At 38.0% G+C, this 16,463-nt stretch overlaps 1 protein-coding gene across 5 annotated transcripts in view; it reads left to right on the top strand.

The window, feature by feature from the left end:
- The window catches only part of CHCHD3 (coiled-coil-helix-coiled-coil-helix domain containing 3), a 296,049-nt gene that overhangs the window by 90,606 nt on the left and 188,980 nt on the right, over positions 1-16,463 (top strand). For 4 of the 5 annotated variants that reach the window (XM_017532527.2, XM_017532528.2, XM_017532524.2 and 1 more), the window contains exon 4: positions 13,235-13,352. The exons of the other annotated variant lie outside the window; for it this stretch is intronic. In XM_017532527.2, the coding sequence (XP_017388016.1) occupies positions 13,235-13,352 (118 nt within the window). The remainder of the gene's footprint in view (positions 1-13,234; positions 13,353-16,463) is intronic. 5 annotated transcript variants of the gene reach the window in all.

A 16,463-nucleotide genomic window follows, 5' to 3' on the forward strand; every position in this document is an offset into this window, starting at 1 on the left:
TAATTAACCTTTTAAAGATCAAGGCTGCCTGGTTGTTAAAAAAACACGTGCACAATAAGAGCTATGTATTTCTGTGAAATGCAGTTAAAACAAAATAATTTGTTTTAACCTTAATAAAGGTTAAAAATTAATGGGTTGGCAAAGCTGTGCCAAACAGAAAGAAATATGAGAAAAGGTACAATCAAAGGTTATAAACACTTAAACAATAAAGAAACAAATTACATAATGATAACAAGTACAGTTTATAAAGACAGCAGTCATTAACCTTTATGTATCAATCAAATTAGCAGCTTAATGTATGAATCAAAAATGATTAGAAATTCAAAGTCTAGTTGATTTACAAAAATAATAAGGGACTTTGTATAATCATTTTTTCCTTAAAAATGTTTACTCTGGCTGCATGGAGGGGCATGCTAAGGTTTAACATTTAGCACATCTAGTATAAAAAGAGACAGTGAGTTAGGTGGTGTGTGTGTGTGTGTGTGTGTGTGTGTGTGTAGGGGAACAGAAAGGTCACTCACAGCCCCCCTCTCTGCTCCACATCTAAGAAGCTAAATGTAGGTATAGGGTGAGAGGTTGCAGTTTGGCTCAAGCTGGAAATTCCTTTGAAATAAAAAAAAAGAGGAGAAGTATTGATTGTTTTCCTCCATAGGGCTTACAATGGTAATGTCATCTCTTTGTCTAGCCCAAGGTTTGCTTAGCCTTATCAATGAACATAATTTCAAAATTCAAGTTCTGGTAAAAATATGTCCCTTATGAAAAAGAAACAGGAGTGCAAAATAGTGTAAAAAAAAAAAAAAGACTTGATATGTGTTTTGTCTGTGTAAGTGTACTTAGATTCTCACGTTATTTCATGGCTCACAGTCCTCTTTATGAGACCCCTACCCATGTCTCTCAGGTCAGTGAACCAGGATTATTGTCCTAGTTTCTGACTTCAGGAGGAAGCCATTTCACATTGTCATCTGTCCAGGGCTCAAGCTGTCCATCTTGTATGCGGCCACCGCTTGCAGGAAGAGTTGATGGTTTGCGTAGCAGGGTTCATGAAAGGGATTTGCCCAGAGATGCCTGCATTTGACCTCAGGTTCCTTTTTCTTTCAACTGACTTCATGATTGTCTATCTCTAGCATCTTAGTAAATAGACAGCCGCAGTGCCCATTCCAGTGAAGGATACTACAGGATAGGATGCAAGGGGAGGGGTATACATACTTTCTAAACAATTGTAACAGGTCATCCACCAGCATTTCCTCCCATAAATTCTGTAAAACAGGTTATTTTTAAGCCCTGCTGATACTGGCACAATTTAATGGTGGTGTGTTAACCTCTCCATTCCCACTATTATTCAACCATATATTGAATGAATTTGATGTGTATTTTAAGATAAAAAGCTGATGATCTTGGTTTAAGATGCCTCTAAAGACCCAGTTCAAGTTAGATAAAGAAGTGGCCATAGGTCATTTCAGTGTTTTGTGGTGGTGTGTACGTTCCTTCTGGATAGTTTTGATTGTGATTTTTTGAGAGAGAATGTGTGTACAAGAGCCACGGATATAGTAACATTAACTTGTGAACTAAAATCAGAATACTTTTCAAATATAAATGTGTTTTTCAGTGCAGTAGGAAAATATATTTAAGAAGGTCCAAGAGCATCCAGGACAGGTGGCACTTGTTCCCAAATGAGAACTGAAATAGGGACTTTAGGTATAAAGTAATACACGAAGTGTAAATGGGAGGCAATCATCTGGAAGGGGGAGGTGAATGCTATTTAGGATTATGGCGGCGGGTAATCCATAATTATAGTCCTAGGCTTTCAGTTATGGGCTGAGTTTTTTTTTTTCTCTTGCATCGTTTTGAAGCTATGCAGGCACATTTTGAGATTGTGACAAAATTTTATTGTGAATTAAAATAAAATCACCGTTTCTATGTTCCTGTAGAAAGGAAGGAAACCTTGATTGTTAAATTCTGAGTGCCATTTTCAATGGTATTTACACAGAAATGTAGATGACCAAATTAAATGTCCTCTTGGTTTTATTCAGAACCGGGTCTTAATACTGGTTAAATACACACCTTCCTTGATATGCATGGAGGACTGGTTCCAGGATCCCTAAGGATTCCAAAACCCTCAGATGCTCAAGTTCCTTATGTAAAATAGTGTAGGACTTGCATATAACTGGTGCACTTCCTCCTGTATGCTTTACAGTATTTCTACATGTATTTATAATGCAATGTAAGCACTATGTAAATAGTTATACTGTGTGTTACAAAATTTGTTTTTTAAAAAATTGTATTATGATTTTTTATTTTCTTTAGTTTTTTTAGAGATAAGTTCTCATTCTGTTGCCCAGGCTGGATTGCAGTGGTGTGATCAAAGCTCATCACGGCCTCCAGATCCTGCAGTCAGGTGATTCTCCTGCTGTAGCCTCCCTAGTAGCTGGGACTTTTAAGCCTGTAGGGTCAAGAGTCTTCCTGGGCCCCTGAGAACACAGGGATGCCCAGGAGAGTAGGGCTTCTGCCCCATAAACTTGGAAGGTGATGGGGCTTCTGCCTATTCCAGGCACCTGCCAGCTATGCAGCGTGCACGTCCCTGGCCACACTTCCCCAATGCAGCTGGGGGTCGCTGCAGTAGCTGCTCCAGGTGGGCCACTGCTGACATCTGTACTGATGTTTAGTTAGATTGCAGATCATAAAACTTTCTAAGACAGTGCTGTTTATTGCTAAGTTACCAGTATGTAAAGTATATATTGCTAAATAATCATTATATAAAGAGTACCTTTGTTCCATAATATTTATGAAAACAGGCTCACACTCTGTTTTCAGTCTTTCAAAATATTTTTTAAATGCCTGCCAAGAGCCAGGTATTATATTGTGTGTGTTGGTTACAGTGGTACATAAGACAAAGTTCTACCCCCATGCCACTTATTTTAATGGTGTCGATATATTTGTGTGTGTGTGTGTGTGTGTGTGTGTGTGTGTGTGTGTGTGTGTGTGTTTTCTGTAAGAATGAGGCTCTGAAGTCAGGCGGAGTTTAATTCTGGATATACCTTCCACTGGTTTTATTTTTGGTAAATTTGACTTCGGGTAAGTTTCTTATGACCCTTGAATGACATGAGCGTTAGGAACACTGACCCTTTGAGCAGTTGAAAATCTGTATAACTTTTGGCTCCCCCAAAACTGAACTACTAATAGTTATCTATTGACCAGAAGCCTTACCAATAGCAGAATAGATTAAGACATATTTTGTATATTATATGTATTACATACTGTATTCTTAAAATAAGCTAGAGAATAGAAAATGTTAGAAAATCATAAGCAAGAAAAAATATATTTACTATTTATTAAGTATAAGTGGATAATCATAAAGGTCGTCATTCTCCTTGTGTTCAGGTTGGATAGGCGGAGGGAGAGGAAGGGTTGTTTAGTCTTGCTGTCTCTGGTGGTAGAGGCAGAAAAGATGGAAGGATAGACCTTGTCATTTCTGTCTGACTTTTTTGCTCTTTTTAGTTTCTCTAAAAATGTTTCTACATGTCAGTTGTGTTCTGGCACTGCTTCTTCTGCATCTTCTTCTCATCTTCTGGTGCTATTTTGAAAGCATCACCTCCATCATGTCGTCCACTTTCTGTTAATTCCTCTGGTGTGGTGTCTATTAGCTCTGGAATTTCTCCAAGGTCCGTATCTTGAAACCCTTCACCCCCAGCCTTTTTTTGGTCATGTTCACAATCTCTTTCATGATTTCCCTGGCTGGCTCTGTTGTAAATCATGTACAGTATCTGGACACAGTTTCCTCTAGCAGGAATTTGTTGTTTTGGGCGTGATGACTTTCATGGGTTTTTTTGTAACAATGGCATCTTCAATGGTGTAATCCTTTCAGACTTCATGATGCTCTCTCTGACAGGGTTCTCTTCCATACAGTTGACAGCCCTTTTCATAGAATATCATGTCTAATGAATAAAGGTCCTTATGACCCCCTAATCTACAAGCTGAATTAAAAACATTATGTTTGGGGGTAGGTCACCACTTCGATGTGTTCAGCGTTGAACTCATGGGGTTCTGGTAGCTAGAGGCATTGTCCAATATCAGAACTTTAAAGGGTAGCCTTTACTGGCAACGTACTTTCTGACTTCAGGGACAAAGCATCGATGGAACCTATCCAGAAAATCGGTTCTCATTGTGTAGACCTTCTTGTACAACCAAAAGACTGGCAGCTGGTGTTTATCTTTTCCTCAAGGCTCAGTGGTTAGCAGCTTTATAGATAACAACAGGTGTGCCGTAAACTCAACTGCATTTGCACAAAACTAGTAGAGATAGCCTCTGCCTTCCCGTCTTAAATCCTGGTACTTGCTTCTCTTCTTTGCTAATAAATGTCCTTTGTGCCATTTATTTTCTAGAATAGGGCACTTTTGTCGGCATGAAAAATCTGTTCAGGCAGTTATCCTTTCTTCTCAGTGATTTTCTTAGTGGCATCTGGGTACTGGTCTGCTGCTGCTTGGTCAGGAGAAGCTGCTTCTCCCATTAGCTTGAGATTTTTGAGTAAAACCTCTTTCTCAAATTATCAAACCATCCTTTGCTGGTATTAAATTCTCCTTTAAGCTGTCATATAATGGAGACTTGACTTTTCCTCACATCACGTTAGAGTCTATAGGTAAGCCTTTCTTAGTATTCCAGCATTCACATGAAAGTTGCGTTTTCAATACAGGATTAAAAGGTATTTCCCAAAACAGGCAAAGTTTTTGTGCTTGCTGGCATAGCTGCATTGAAGGCTTCATGAATTTTCTTTTTCTACAACAGTCCTTATGCTGGATTCACTTATCTCGAAATGGCAGGAAACTGCAGCTGCAGACGTCAATCTATGGTACTTACCAAGCAATTCAACTCTTTTTCCTGTAATGTCATGACTTTTCTCTGCTTCTTGGGAGCACTTCTAGCATCACCAGTGACACTTTGTATCGGTGCCATGATGCGATGCAAGGTTATAGTATTGCAGTAAACACAGTGAAAAATACATGAGAACCTCAAGAGATCACTTTTTACTGCAACCTGCAATTTACTGGAGAGATGAACTGCTCAGTTAGAGATGATTAGCGTCACATAGTGTGTCAAGCAGATACTCGTAACTCTTGAGCTCACCTCAGTAGCAACAGGAGATTATAATACTGAATTATTGTAGCAAAACAGTATGTACTATGGTTAATTTTATGCAGTTATGACTTAATACTGCATCTTTACCTTTGTTTACATTTCCCTCTACTGCAGATGGTGCCATATACAGTCTGTTTGTGTGCATATATTTTGATAAATTTTAACTCTTTTTTTGGGACAGAGTCTTGCTCTGTCACCCAGGCTGGAGTGCAATGGCGTGATCTCAGCTCACTACAACCTCCACCTCCTGGGTTCAAGCAATTCTCCCTGCCTCGGCTTCCTGAGTAGCTGGGATTATAGGTGCTTGCTATCACGCCCGGCTAATTTTTAAATATTTTTAGTAGAGACAGGGGTTCCCCATGTTGACCAGGCTGGTCTCAAACTCCTGATCTCAGGTGATCCACCCACCTCGGCCTCGCAAAGTGCTGGGATTACAGGTGTGAGCCACCGTGCCTAGCCAATTTTAACTTTTTATCATAGATTTGTGTATGTTTTTTGATAGTGAATGATAAAATAGACTAGAATCGACATATTTTATGCTTTCGTGACATACTTTAAAAAATTTATATTTCTAGATATGTGGTTAATCTGTGAGTTTTATCAAATTGCTACAAATCTCCAAAAAAATTTTCGATATATTTATTGAAAAAAATTCACATATGTGGTTTTACACAGTCCAAACCTGTGTTATTGAAGGGTCAGCTGTACTTACAAGTTCTCTAAGCCTCAGTATTACATACTTTCTCTGAGCCTCAGCTTTTCATTTGAAATATAATTGATTTAACAGGGATGCTGTGAGGATTACATGAATTATACCTGTCAAATGCTTAGAACTGTATCTGGCACAAGTAAGTGTAATAAATGCTAACTCTTTATCTGTTACACATGCAGATATTATATATGAATTTAGGCCGGGTGTGGTGGCTTATGCCTGTAGTCCTAGCACTCTGCGAGGCTGAGGCAGGCAGATCACCTGAGGTCAAGAGTTTAAGACCAGCCTGGCCAACACGGTGAAACCCTGTCTCTACTAAAAATACAAAAATTAGCTGGGCGTGGCAGCACATGCCTTGGGAGACTGAGGCAGGAGAATCACTTGAATCTGGGAGGTGGAGGTTGCAGTGAGCTGAGATCACACCACTGCACTCTAGCCTGGGTGACACAGTGAGACTCTATCTCAAAAATAAATAAATAAATAAAAATGAATTTAAAATGGCTATATTCATGTTCATGCATTTATTTTGGAATCTCAGTTCACATATATTTTCTTCCAGGATTTGAAACAATTTGAGCTGAGAACCTTCTCTGTTCCCTTATTTCTGTCAAGTCTTATTAATAGAAAGCTGTATACTTGTTTTGTCGTGATTTTTAATAGTCTAATAATTACTTCATTGAATTACCCAGCTCAGCTCTTCTGTTTAAAAATGGACAGTAAATAGTCGGCTCGAATGCCGGTTTAGCAGGTTCTGACAAAATATGATGCATTAAAATAAAATTCATCGTTAGCATTAAAATGACCTTTGAGGTTGTAGTCACCCATTTTTCTCTTTCGGTGTTTGAAACAGTCCTTCTGAGTCAAGTGCATTGCAATATCTTGTAGATATTGCCTGTGTATAATGGTTACGGTTCAACTTTAGATAAGTAATTTAGTCAAATCACTTTATCTCTAGCAATCTCCGTTTCCCATTTATTCTTACCCATTATCTGAAGTTCTTATCAACTTTCTCTCCATAGTATATGGCCTTATATATTAAATTATAAAGTAATTTTCTAAGCTAGAATTGTATAGAATTACGTATGTGTCAACCTACATGAAGATAAATCTGAGTATCTGTGGATGGCCAAATGAGCAGTATCCAAATTCAAAGAAACATTTAGGGCCATTGAAAGCCGAACCACTTTGGGAAGGGGGTGGTAATAATGTAGACTCTGGCAAACTCTGACTTAATGTAGTATAAACAAATTTTTTTAAAGCCTATTTTAAAATAACTGTGAATAGTGTAAGATTTAAAAACTGTCCTTACATGACCACAAAGGTGAGTAATATAATGGAAACTTAATTCCTATAAGGGAGTTTACTCTGTAGGAGGTTTAAGAAGCATGGCTTTGGAAGTCAGATCAGGATCTTTCACACCTCTGTTGTACTTCTCAGTTTTTCTCATGTTAAAAAAAATGGAGATAGTGGCTGGTGTGGTGGCTCGTGCTTGTAATTTCAGCACTTTGGGAGGCTGAGGTGGCCGGATTGCATGAGCCCAGTTCAAGACCAGCCTAGACAACATGCTGAAACCTGGTCTCTACAAAAATACAGAAATCAGCCAGGCTTGGTGGGATGCACCTGTGGTCCCAACTACTCGGGAGGCTGAGGTGGGAGGATTGCTTGAGTCAGGGAGGCAGAGGTTGCAGTGAGCCAAGACCATACCACTGCACTCCAGCCTTGGCAACAGAGCAAGACCCTATTTCAAAAAATAAATAAATAAATAAAGCTGGTAATGCCTCCCTTATGGAGGCGAATGAAGTTCCATATGGTAATGCCCTGCTAAAGTTACCTTTAAAATTCTCTTTCTACTTTCTTAAAACCTTTAGGTTCTTGGGCGTAAAGTCATATGGCTACTTTTTACCTTGAGACTGAAATATATAGAACCAGATGTCCATGAAAGTTGAATGTTTTATAAGTAGTTTACTTTTTTTCCCATTTAAAAGGACATGTAATAATATTCATTATAGGAGATTTGGCTGGCTTTTAGGAATTAATTTTGCTGGTGTATCTCAAGTCCCTCGCCTGATTGACAATATACAGAGGAAAAGAGCTAAGTTGCTAGGGCTTGAGGTCTAAGGGCAGCACTGACTGGTATTTGTTTCATTAAGCTTAGGCAAGCTATCCAATTACTTAATGCAAATAAGAAAAGTTTACACTAAACTCCTACTTCTTTGCTTGAAACTCCAGAGAATTTAAATGAGGAGAGATATGTATTTAAAAGAAAGAAATTTAAATGAAACTTAAATCAGGGGCTTAATGTAGAATATATTAGAGCAGGAGATCTAAAATATTAAGTGGGAAATGCCAATAAATAAAAAAGGGATGTGTTCTGTAAGATACTTGGCATGTTTAGTTTTGTTTTGAGATAATTCTTAAATCTTTGGAAACCCAAGTTAATAATGAAAGACTTACTTTGTGTCCTGCCTTTACATGTAAAGTCCAGCGTTCCCTTATCAGTGAGAGCCTTGGGCTTCTCTCCTTAGTGAAGTGTTTCCCAAACAACATGGCTTCTGATTTTATAGCTTCACTATCTGGGCAGTAGTATTCAGAGAGGCCCAGATGGCAGGGCTGTCTCATTTGGTTCAAAAAGAGAAAAATTGGTTGACAGCTACATGGGCATCTACTCTTTGCAGATGGCCGTTGAACAGCATAGCTCTATGTGATAAAAAACCTAGGGGCCAGAGAGGAAACTTTGAAAAGAATTGGGGACTTCTGATAACATAAGCAGTTTTTCTTTGCAAAGTCATTGTAGCTCATTAAAGGATTTATAGGAATCAGTGAAAGTGGAAACTTAGAAGAAAATAATTGCCGTGTAATATTTTGGAGGGGAGGATTGGGGAAATGGGGAACAGCACAATTTTGAAGTTTCAAATCTATTGCTATAAGTGGGAAATGGTACAACTTGGAAGCTTCTAATCTTTGGACACAGGACAAAACTGAACCTCAGTCAGTATACCATTGAAGCTCTGTCATCCAAAAGAATTTGAAAGCAAGTAAAATTTTTGCAGAGGTGATTTCGAGCCTTAGAGACCCTTCTAAGGCTGTCACAGGAATCTAACTGAAGGAAATCCTTTCTTGGTGCTTCTGGACCCAACTGGTGTTTCCTCTGCCTAAGACACTTTCTCCTTCCCCGTGTTGCTCAGTTAATGTCCTGTAGAGCTTGAGTTAAATACCAGTCCCACCCATGCAGTGTCATAGATACCCGCCTAACTTTTTCAAAATAACGCATCTGTTATTTGTAACCAAGACCCATGAAGGTGGGGACTGTGTCTCTTGCTCACTACTTTATTCTCAGTAACCAGAGTAGCCCTCTCACCTAATAATTATATACTGAATAAGTTTATGAATTCCAGTGTACAGTTTTTGTTGAGTACTGTAGTAGGAGATCTCAGGATTACAGTAGAAGTACATGTGCCCATCAAGTAGAAATTATAACAGTAGCAGCCTGGGAGATAATATAATACCCCTCTCTTTCATTTATCCCCTGCCACTAACTTTTTCAAGAATTTTTGTGGAATGCGGAATAATATGTTTAAGGTATAGAGTTTTAAAAATGTTTATATGGAGGCTTGTTAGGTTGTACAGGTAAGTTGTTGATAGCAAGTAAGAATTTGTTCAGAGTCCTGACAAACTCCCTGATGACAAAAAATGTGGTTTCTTAAACAGTCACTGTGCAAACCTTAAAAACAGGTTTTTCTTAAAATTTGTAGACATTCCTTTAAAAACATTTGAGAATTTGTGCAGTTGTATTTGTAAGGATGAATGAAGGTATATGAATTTATTAAGAAAGGATAATAATATTCTTTTTAGTCAGTTTGTGCCAGTGCCAATCCTCTTTCAGTCCAGGTGTCAAATAGAGTTAGGTGTTGATGTTGCGGGGACTCTAGACTGTGGTGGCACCTCCTGTTGTAGGTGATTTAGTGTAGCCTGGGATTATATCACGTATGTGTCACATCTAACATGGTGGCTAGGCCGTTGGAGGATACAGTTTGTCTCTCTAGTTGTTTCTTATATACTATAGCCTTTTGTTTGTTTGTTTTTTTTTCCTTTTTTTTTGTTTGTGGTTGGAAATATGCCATTTATTCATTCGTTCATTCATTCATTCATTTATACATGCATACATCAACAAGTTTTTCTTGCGGGCTTAGTATGTGGCAGGCACTTATAAGTACTGGGGATATAGCAGTGAACAAAAGGAGGCCAAATCCTTGTCCTTACGGAGCTATGGACAAGAGGGAAAGGAAGCGGCTTGTGAAAGGGAAGGGCTGCTGGAGTTAGAAGAGTCAATTTGTGATCTTAGAAGTCCTTAGAGATTATAAAAATAAAGCAGAACTTACTGGTGAAGAATTGGAAAAGATGATGGAAACGATGTTGTAGTTAGTGAATTTGGAGATGGTCTCCTTCATTTTGGAAAATCACTGCTTTCTTTGTATTCCTACCCTCATAGTGGGTACTGTTATTACTGCTACTTACCTAACATTGTTGAGTGTATGTTATGTTATGGGCATTGCTCCACAATCCTTGTTTGTATAGAATCCTGTAAGGGAGTATTACACTAATTCATTTTACTCATGAGAATAACAGGACTCGCGGAGGTTAAATAAAGTACTTAGATAGTAAGTACAGAGCCTTGTTTTGGACCCAGAGTTTGCTTATCTGTACCAGTCATGACAAGCTAAGTGTGTTTATTTTTATTATCACGTTGAAGGCTTTTGGGCTCATGTTTTGCTTTTCTAACTTGCCAAAATCCTTATGATCCTGTCTTTCTTAAAGTTGAAGCATGTAGCACACCATATGTAATTAAGATCTAAGTCATACCAAGTAAACTAAAATGGAAAAAATTGTAGTAATTGTTAAAATAAATAGTACTTTAAAATTAGATACACCAAATGTGGTAGATGTGATAATCTAGCTGTACAGAATTCATTTTATGTTCATGAACTAATAGCATTTTAATGAACATTTTATATATGTATGTAAAGTACCTAGCGTAGTGCTTGGCCACAGTAGTTGATCCACAAATGATTTTGTTTCCACCTCACATGTAAAAATAGGTAATGCTTTTTTACTTATAGGTAAGATGTCCATAAAAATCTTTAAATACACAGTGTTGTAATCTGATATGATCACCTCAGCAGTTATTTGCACAATATTCTCATGTGGACCACTTCATTTTTGACGTTACTTTCATTTATCTCCAGGATTTATTTGAGGAAAAGTACATTTCGGTAATTAAGGGCTGTGGTCTCAAACCTCAGCATGCATCAGAATTCTGGAGGGCTTATGAAAAGATAGTTTGCTAGACACTATCCCTAGAGTTTCTGATTCAGCAAGTGCGGGGTGGTATCTGAGAAGCTGCATTTCTAACAAGCTCCCAGCTGATGCTACTGCAGCTGGTTTGTGGACTGTACTTTTAGAACTGCTGTTCTAGGGAAGTGGTGTGACTTCTAATTATTGCTGTTCTCTTACAATTACACATACCCAGTGGAGTTAATGTATTGATATCATTGATATTGCTGATTTTATTGTATGGTCCTTGTGAAATAATTTAGAGAAATTTGATTTGTATGAGTGTCATTATGCTTACTGCTTAGGAAGTTTCCCAAAGGTTACTTTTGCATGAGAGAATTTGGAAGTACAGATTTTAATTTGTTTCTATTCCTCTTTTTTTATTTAAGACACAAAGCTACAAAGTTTTGATTTTTAGGGGAAGAGCATTGTAACTTTGGAATATATCTTGCAAGGTGCTTTTTTTTTTTTTTTTTTTTTTTTTTTTTTTTTTTTTTTTTTTTTTTTTTTTTTTTTTTTTTGTAATTGATCTCTGAGAATTCCGGAGTATCAGGATGATGTAGCAATTTAAAAATAGTAACAAAAATTTTTATCTCTAGGTTTTTTTCAGAAAGCTTTCTAAAGCTAAAATTTGATAGGCTAGTACTGAGTAGAATTTGGTGCTCATCATTTGCATGTATAAAGTAGATTTCACTCAGAATTTCACTTACACCAACATGACAATTTTACCTTTCTTTTTTAAAGCATAGCTTATACCTTCAGGAATATGCTGGCATAGTGGGGTTATTCTCTCAAAGAAGAAAAGGCAATCAGAAAATCTTTGTCCATGAGATTAGACTGAAATGTTCAGTGATTTGGTGATTGCTGAATGCCTCTACGTGGCAGGCACTATGGCAAAAATCAGTGCCGAAATAATTTATCTTTATCATGTACAATGAGGGGTTTTAGTGGTTTGTAACTGAATATGATCTAATTGTGTGGCGAGGCTACTGACAAATCTAATGCAATCTTATGCTTCATTAATAGAATTAGTATTGTGTACAGATCCAGGTTCTCCTGTCTTATTTTGCTAGACCATGTCTGGAGTGTTAGGTTTAGTTTGGAGCTAACAGATAGTTTGAAGTCATCCCAGAAGTGAGAAGCCCTGCAGTTGAAAGATGTGGCCATATTTGCCTATGAAGATTGTTGGAAAATAGGGGTAACATACTGGGAGGAAAGCTGTCCTCATTTGTTCCCTAATGGCTGCCTTCTCTGCTGTGATGTAACAGCTGCAAGGACAGTGACCTGTCCGTTTTATCACCATGTCCTCGATACCTAGCACAGTGCCTGGTGTGCATTCAGTAAACAGATACGTCTGGAGGAACAGGTGATGGTTACCTTCAAATATTTGTCATGTAGATGGCTTTTTTTTGTCGTTTTTTTGAGATGGAGTCTTGCTCTGTTGCCAGGCTAGAGTGCAGTGGCGTGATCTCAGATCACTGCAACCGCCACCTCCCAGGATCAAGCAGTCCTCCTGCCTCAGCCTCCAAAGTTGCTGGGATTATAGGCATACACCACCATGCCCAGCTACTTTTTGTATTTTTAGTAGAGATGGGGTTTCACTATGTTGGCCAGGCAGGTCTCGAACTCCTGACCTCAAGGGATCCACCCGCCTTGCCCTCCCAAAGTGTTGGGATTACAGGCGTGAGCTACTGCTCCTGGCCTAAATGATTTGTTAATTACTTAAATTTCCGGAGGCCAAACAGAAGCACCCGGGATGGATTTTATTTTTTTGGTGAGCAGATTTTAATTTTATATAAGAAGACCTTTGTAAACTTAGTTATGTTTGCCAAATTAATAAGCTTCTTCATGTATTTGAATTTAGTTATTTTAAATGCTTGGGTGGAGGCTGCATGGGGATTTACTTCTTTACCTGCTTTTTTGATAGATTATGGGCCAAGATGATTTCAGCTGTTGACCCTTTTGGCTATATGTTTCTATTTTTTAATTATTTCATTTGATAGAAAATAATGTCAACTAATAAAATACTTTTTCTAACTTAGACAATTCTTGTCACTTCAGACTAAAGCAAGCCAGAGAGCTAGACCAAGAGAGGGCTGCTGCCAATGAGCAGTTAACCAGAGCCATCCTTCGGGAGAGGATATCAAGTGAGGAGGAACGCGCTAAGGCAAAGCACCTGGTGAGTATTAAAAATGTAGGAGAAATTTTCTTGCCTACAAGGAAATCTCTGATGCTTGGGAAATGCGAAGTGCTGTGTGCCAGCTTTTAGTGTTGATCATATGATTCATGTTCTCTTTGCTCAGATTTTGATTTTTGCCTTTTACAAGTAGCATGCAGTTTAGGTTTAACCATCAAGGACATTAAAGGCAGGTAACTCCGGAAGTGTTGAAGTAAAGACCAACACACAGACATACACACATGTTTCATGCCTGAAGGATTGTGGTCTGTTTGCTTTTTTTCCCCTTTGTCTTTAGTTTTATTGCCTTTCAAACCTCAGGGGTCAGCAATCTAGGCTTCTTTCTCTCGTTGCTGGCAGCTACCAGATGTTAGTCTGGAAAACTCTGGCATAGGTGAGTAAGGTTTGATCAGCCACTCTCTGGGGTTTAGGGAAGAGGAAATGTAGAGCCAGAGCCTTGGGGAACAGTCTTTTCTAACAGAATTTTTTTAAAGAAAAATATTTTTTTAATCTTTTTAAAGATTACATAGACATGTTTTTGTTGTTGTTGTTGTCTTTGAAAGGATTATTAACAGATAGAAGAAAGTTTAAACGGCACCCATCAATCTGTCTGTCTTTCTGATATAACCATGATTTACGCTGGTGTGTGTTTTCCTCCAGATTATTTTTTTCCTGGGCTTTTTACATATTGAAAAGTTTAGAGAATGCTATATATGGTGTTAAGCCTCATGAACATTTTCCTGTGTCACTGAACATTTTTCTGAAATGTAGCTTTTAATGGCTGATACTATTCTGTCTTTTGTATTCAAGATAATTTACTAAGCAATTTCTTATTGTTATTTAATAGATAAAAGTGGAGCTGCTCTGGTTAAAACCTGGAGTGTTGACTGCTTAGCTCCTACTTCAGCCTTCCTAGAAACCCAGATGTAACTTCTTGGAACTTTTCATCTTCATTGGAGCACAGTTGGGAACTTACTGGACAGGGAAAATGGGACTATGGAGTAGAGAACTTTGAATGCAAGAGTGAGGGGGATTTTCCTAGTCGCATAGGCAACTGGGAAACATGAAAACTTAATAAGAAAAGGGCCAATTTCTAGTCTCTCCCATTCTTTACCTTGGTCATTTCTTTGAAAGGTTAACCCATGACTAGCTGCAAATAAAGAACATGAAAGGAAGTCCATGTATAATGAATCAGTTTCTTCAGTGACACATCTGGGGTCCAGGCTGCATGGGCAAATAGTGAAGCCAGAATAGAGGTGGTAGACTAAGAAAGAAATGTCAGTGGACTGACTGGCAGCTGCCCTGAGAACAGTACATGCATTCAATGGAACTAAAGGAATAAGAGAGGTGGAAGCAAAGTCAGTCATTGGGAAAGGGGAATAATTTCAGAATTAAAGACAGTAAGTTTTGAGTAATTCAACTGAAAATTACATCTGTCGTACCTCTAAGCTGAAGGCTTTTTGAGGAATTTGAAAAAATGTCAGGTCAGTGGGTGGTTGAAAGGTCATTTCCATGCATAGTAAAGACATCAAATTTGGAATTTGGAATAGGAGTGTAGTGGAGGGGGTTAATAGCACTCATGTTTGAGACAGGTGCAGCACAATTCTTAGTTTCCAGCGGGCAGAAGAATACATTGGTTGGTATTTCCCTTTGCCTCCCAGCTTTTACCCTTTTGAATCTTATCTTTGAAACACCCTTTCTCTACCTCTTTTTGCCTGAATTTGGACATACTGTCTTGTTCTCTTGGTTCATGCAGACAAGCAAGATTCAAAAACTCAAAAAACTCATCAAATGTATACACACACTCGGCTTAGACATAAAACAAGTTTTCACAAAAAAATGCGAAAGTATCAAAAGATTTGTTATTCAACATAAGATATTAAGCAACATATTTTGATTGGAAGAGCATATCTGCAGTCCGATCTCTCGTTTTTACCTAATGAATCTTGTCTATTGTCTGTCTTTATTTACTCACAATTCCTGTATTTCAGCATCTGTTGTAATATTGGCCAAACAGAGCCTCAGAGCACTTAGGGAATAAATGTAAAATTTATGCCATAGGATGACAGCTGATTCAAAGAGTCCCTTCCTGCCCAGACATTTGCTTGGTCTGCCATGGCCACAGCAACATGGCTGCCTGTGGCATTTAGTTACTGGGTAATTCCCAATTTGTTTGCCAGATTTCTCTCTTTATTGTTGTTGTTATTTGTTATTATGGAAGACATACATATTTATGGGGTAAAGATTAGAAAATAAATACAGAGAGATACTAAAACCCCTCAGTGCACCACAATTCAGAGATAATTACTGTTAACATTTTGGTTCATTGTTTTTCTATTCCTATTTCCTTCCCATGAAGTTGGTATAAAACATTTCATTTTATATGTATAACTATGTTTCTCCGAACATAGATAGTAGTATATACAGTTTTATATAACTCTTACAATAACCTTCACATTAAAACATTTAGGCCGTGTGGTAAAAGTTTTTATATCAATAAATATGTTTTTGTGTGGTCGCATTTTAATGGTTGTATTTCACTGAGTTTTCTACTAATTCTTAAATTAATACAAAAATATAGAACATTTGGAAAATATAAAAATTGCAAAGAAAATCAGTATTACTCTAATTCTGTCATCTGTCATTAATGTTTAGAGGTATAAAGTTCTTCCTGCCTTCCCCGTATGTTTGTATTTTATACATGCTTTAGGGTTTTAGATTATGCATCCCACCACCCTCCAAACCAGTACTGTGTGGTCTGGACAGCATTCACAAGCCTGCTGTTATATGTTAGTTCCTCGGTCCCCAGCTGGAGAGGTGGCATCTTCAGTACCCATAGTTGATGTGGAAGTCACCCCAAGGAGGTTAGCATTGCGCCCCTGTGTGTGGAGGGCCTGTATTGCTGCCATTCTTAATTATAAGATGTGAGACTGTTTGAGTGATGGCCAGCCATTGCTTGGTTCCTCTTTATTTAGAACTCAAATGTTGCAGCCTGCAGGAAAGTAAAGATTGGGTTTCACACATAAGAAGTAATTAAAAAGTTGTCTTTCAGGAGAACGGGGATGAAGGCAGGGGAGCTGATGTGATGTTGGGACTGTGAAATAGAACGATTCC

The sequence above is a fragment of the Cebus imitator genome, unplaced genomic scaffold (assembly GCF_001604975.1).
Source record: "Cebus imitator isolate Cc_AM_T3 unplaced genomic scaffold, Cebus_imitator-1.0 Scaffold77, whole genome shotgun sequence".
In the NCBI taxonomy this organism is placed as follows: domain Eukaryota; kingdom Metazoa; phylum Chordata; class Mammalia; order Primates; family Cebidae; genus Cebus; species Cebus imitator.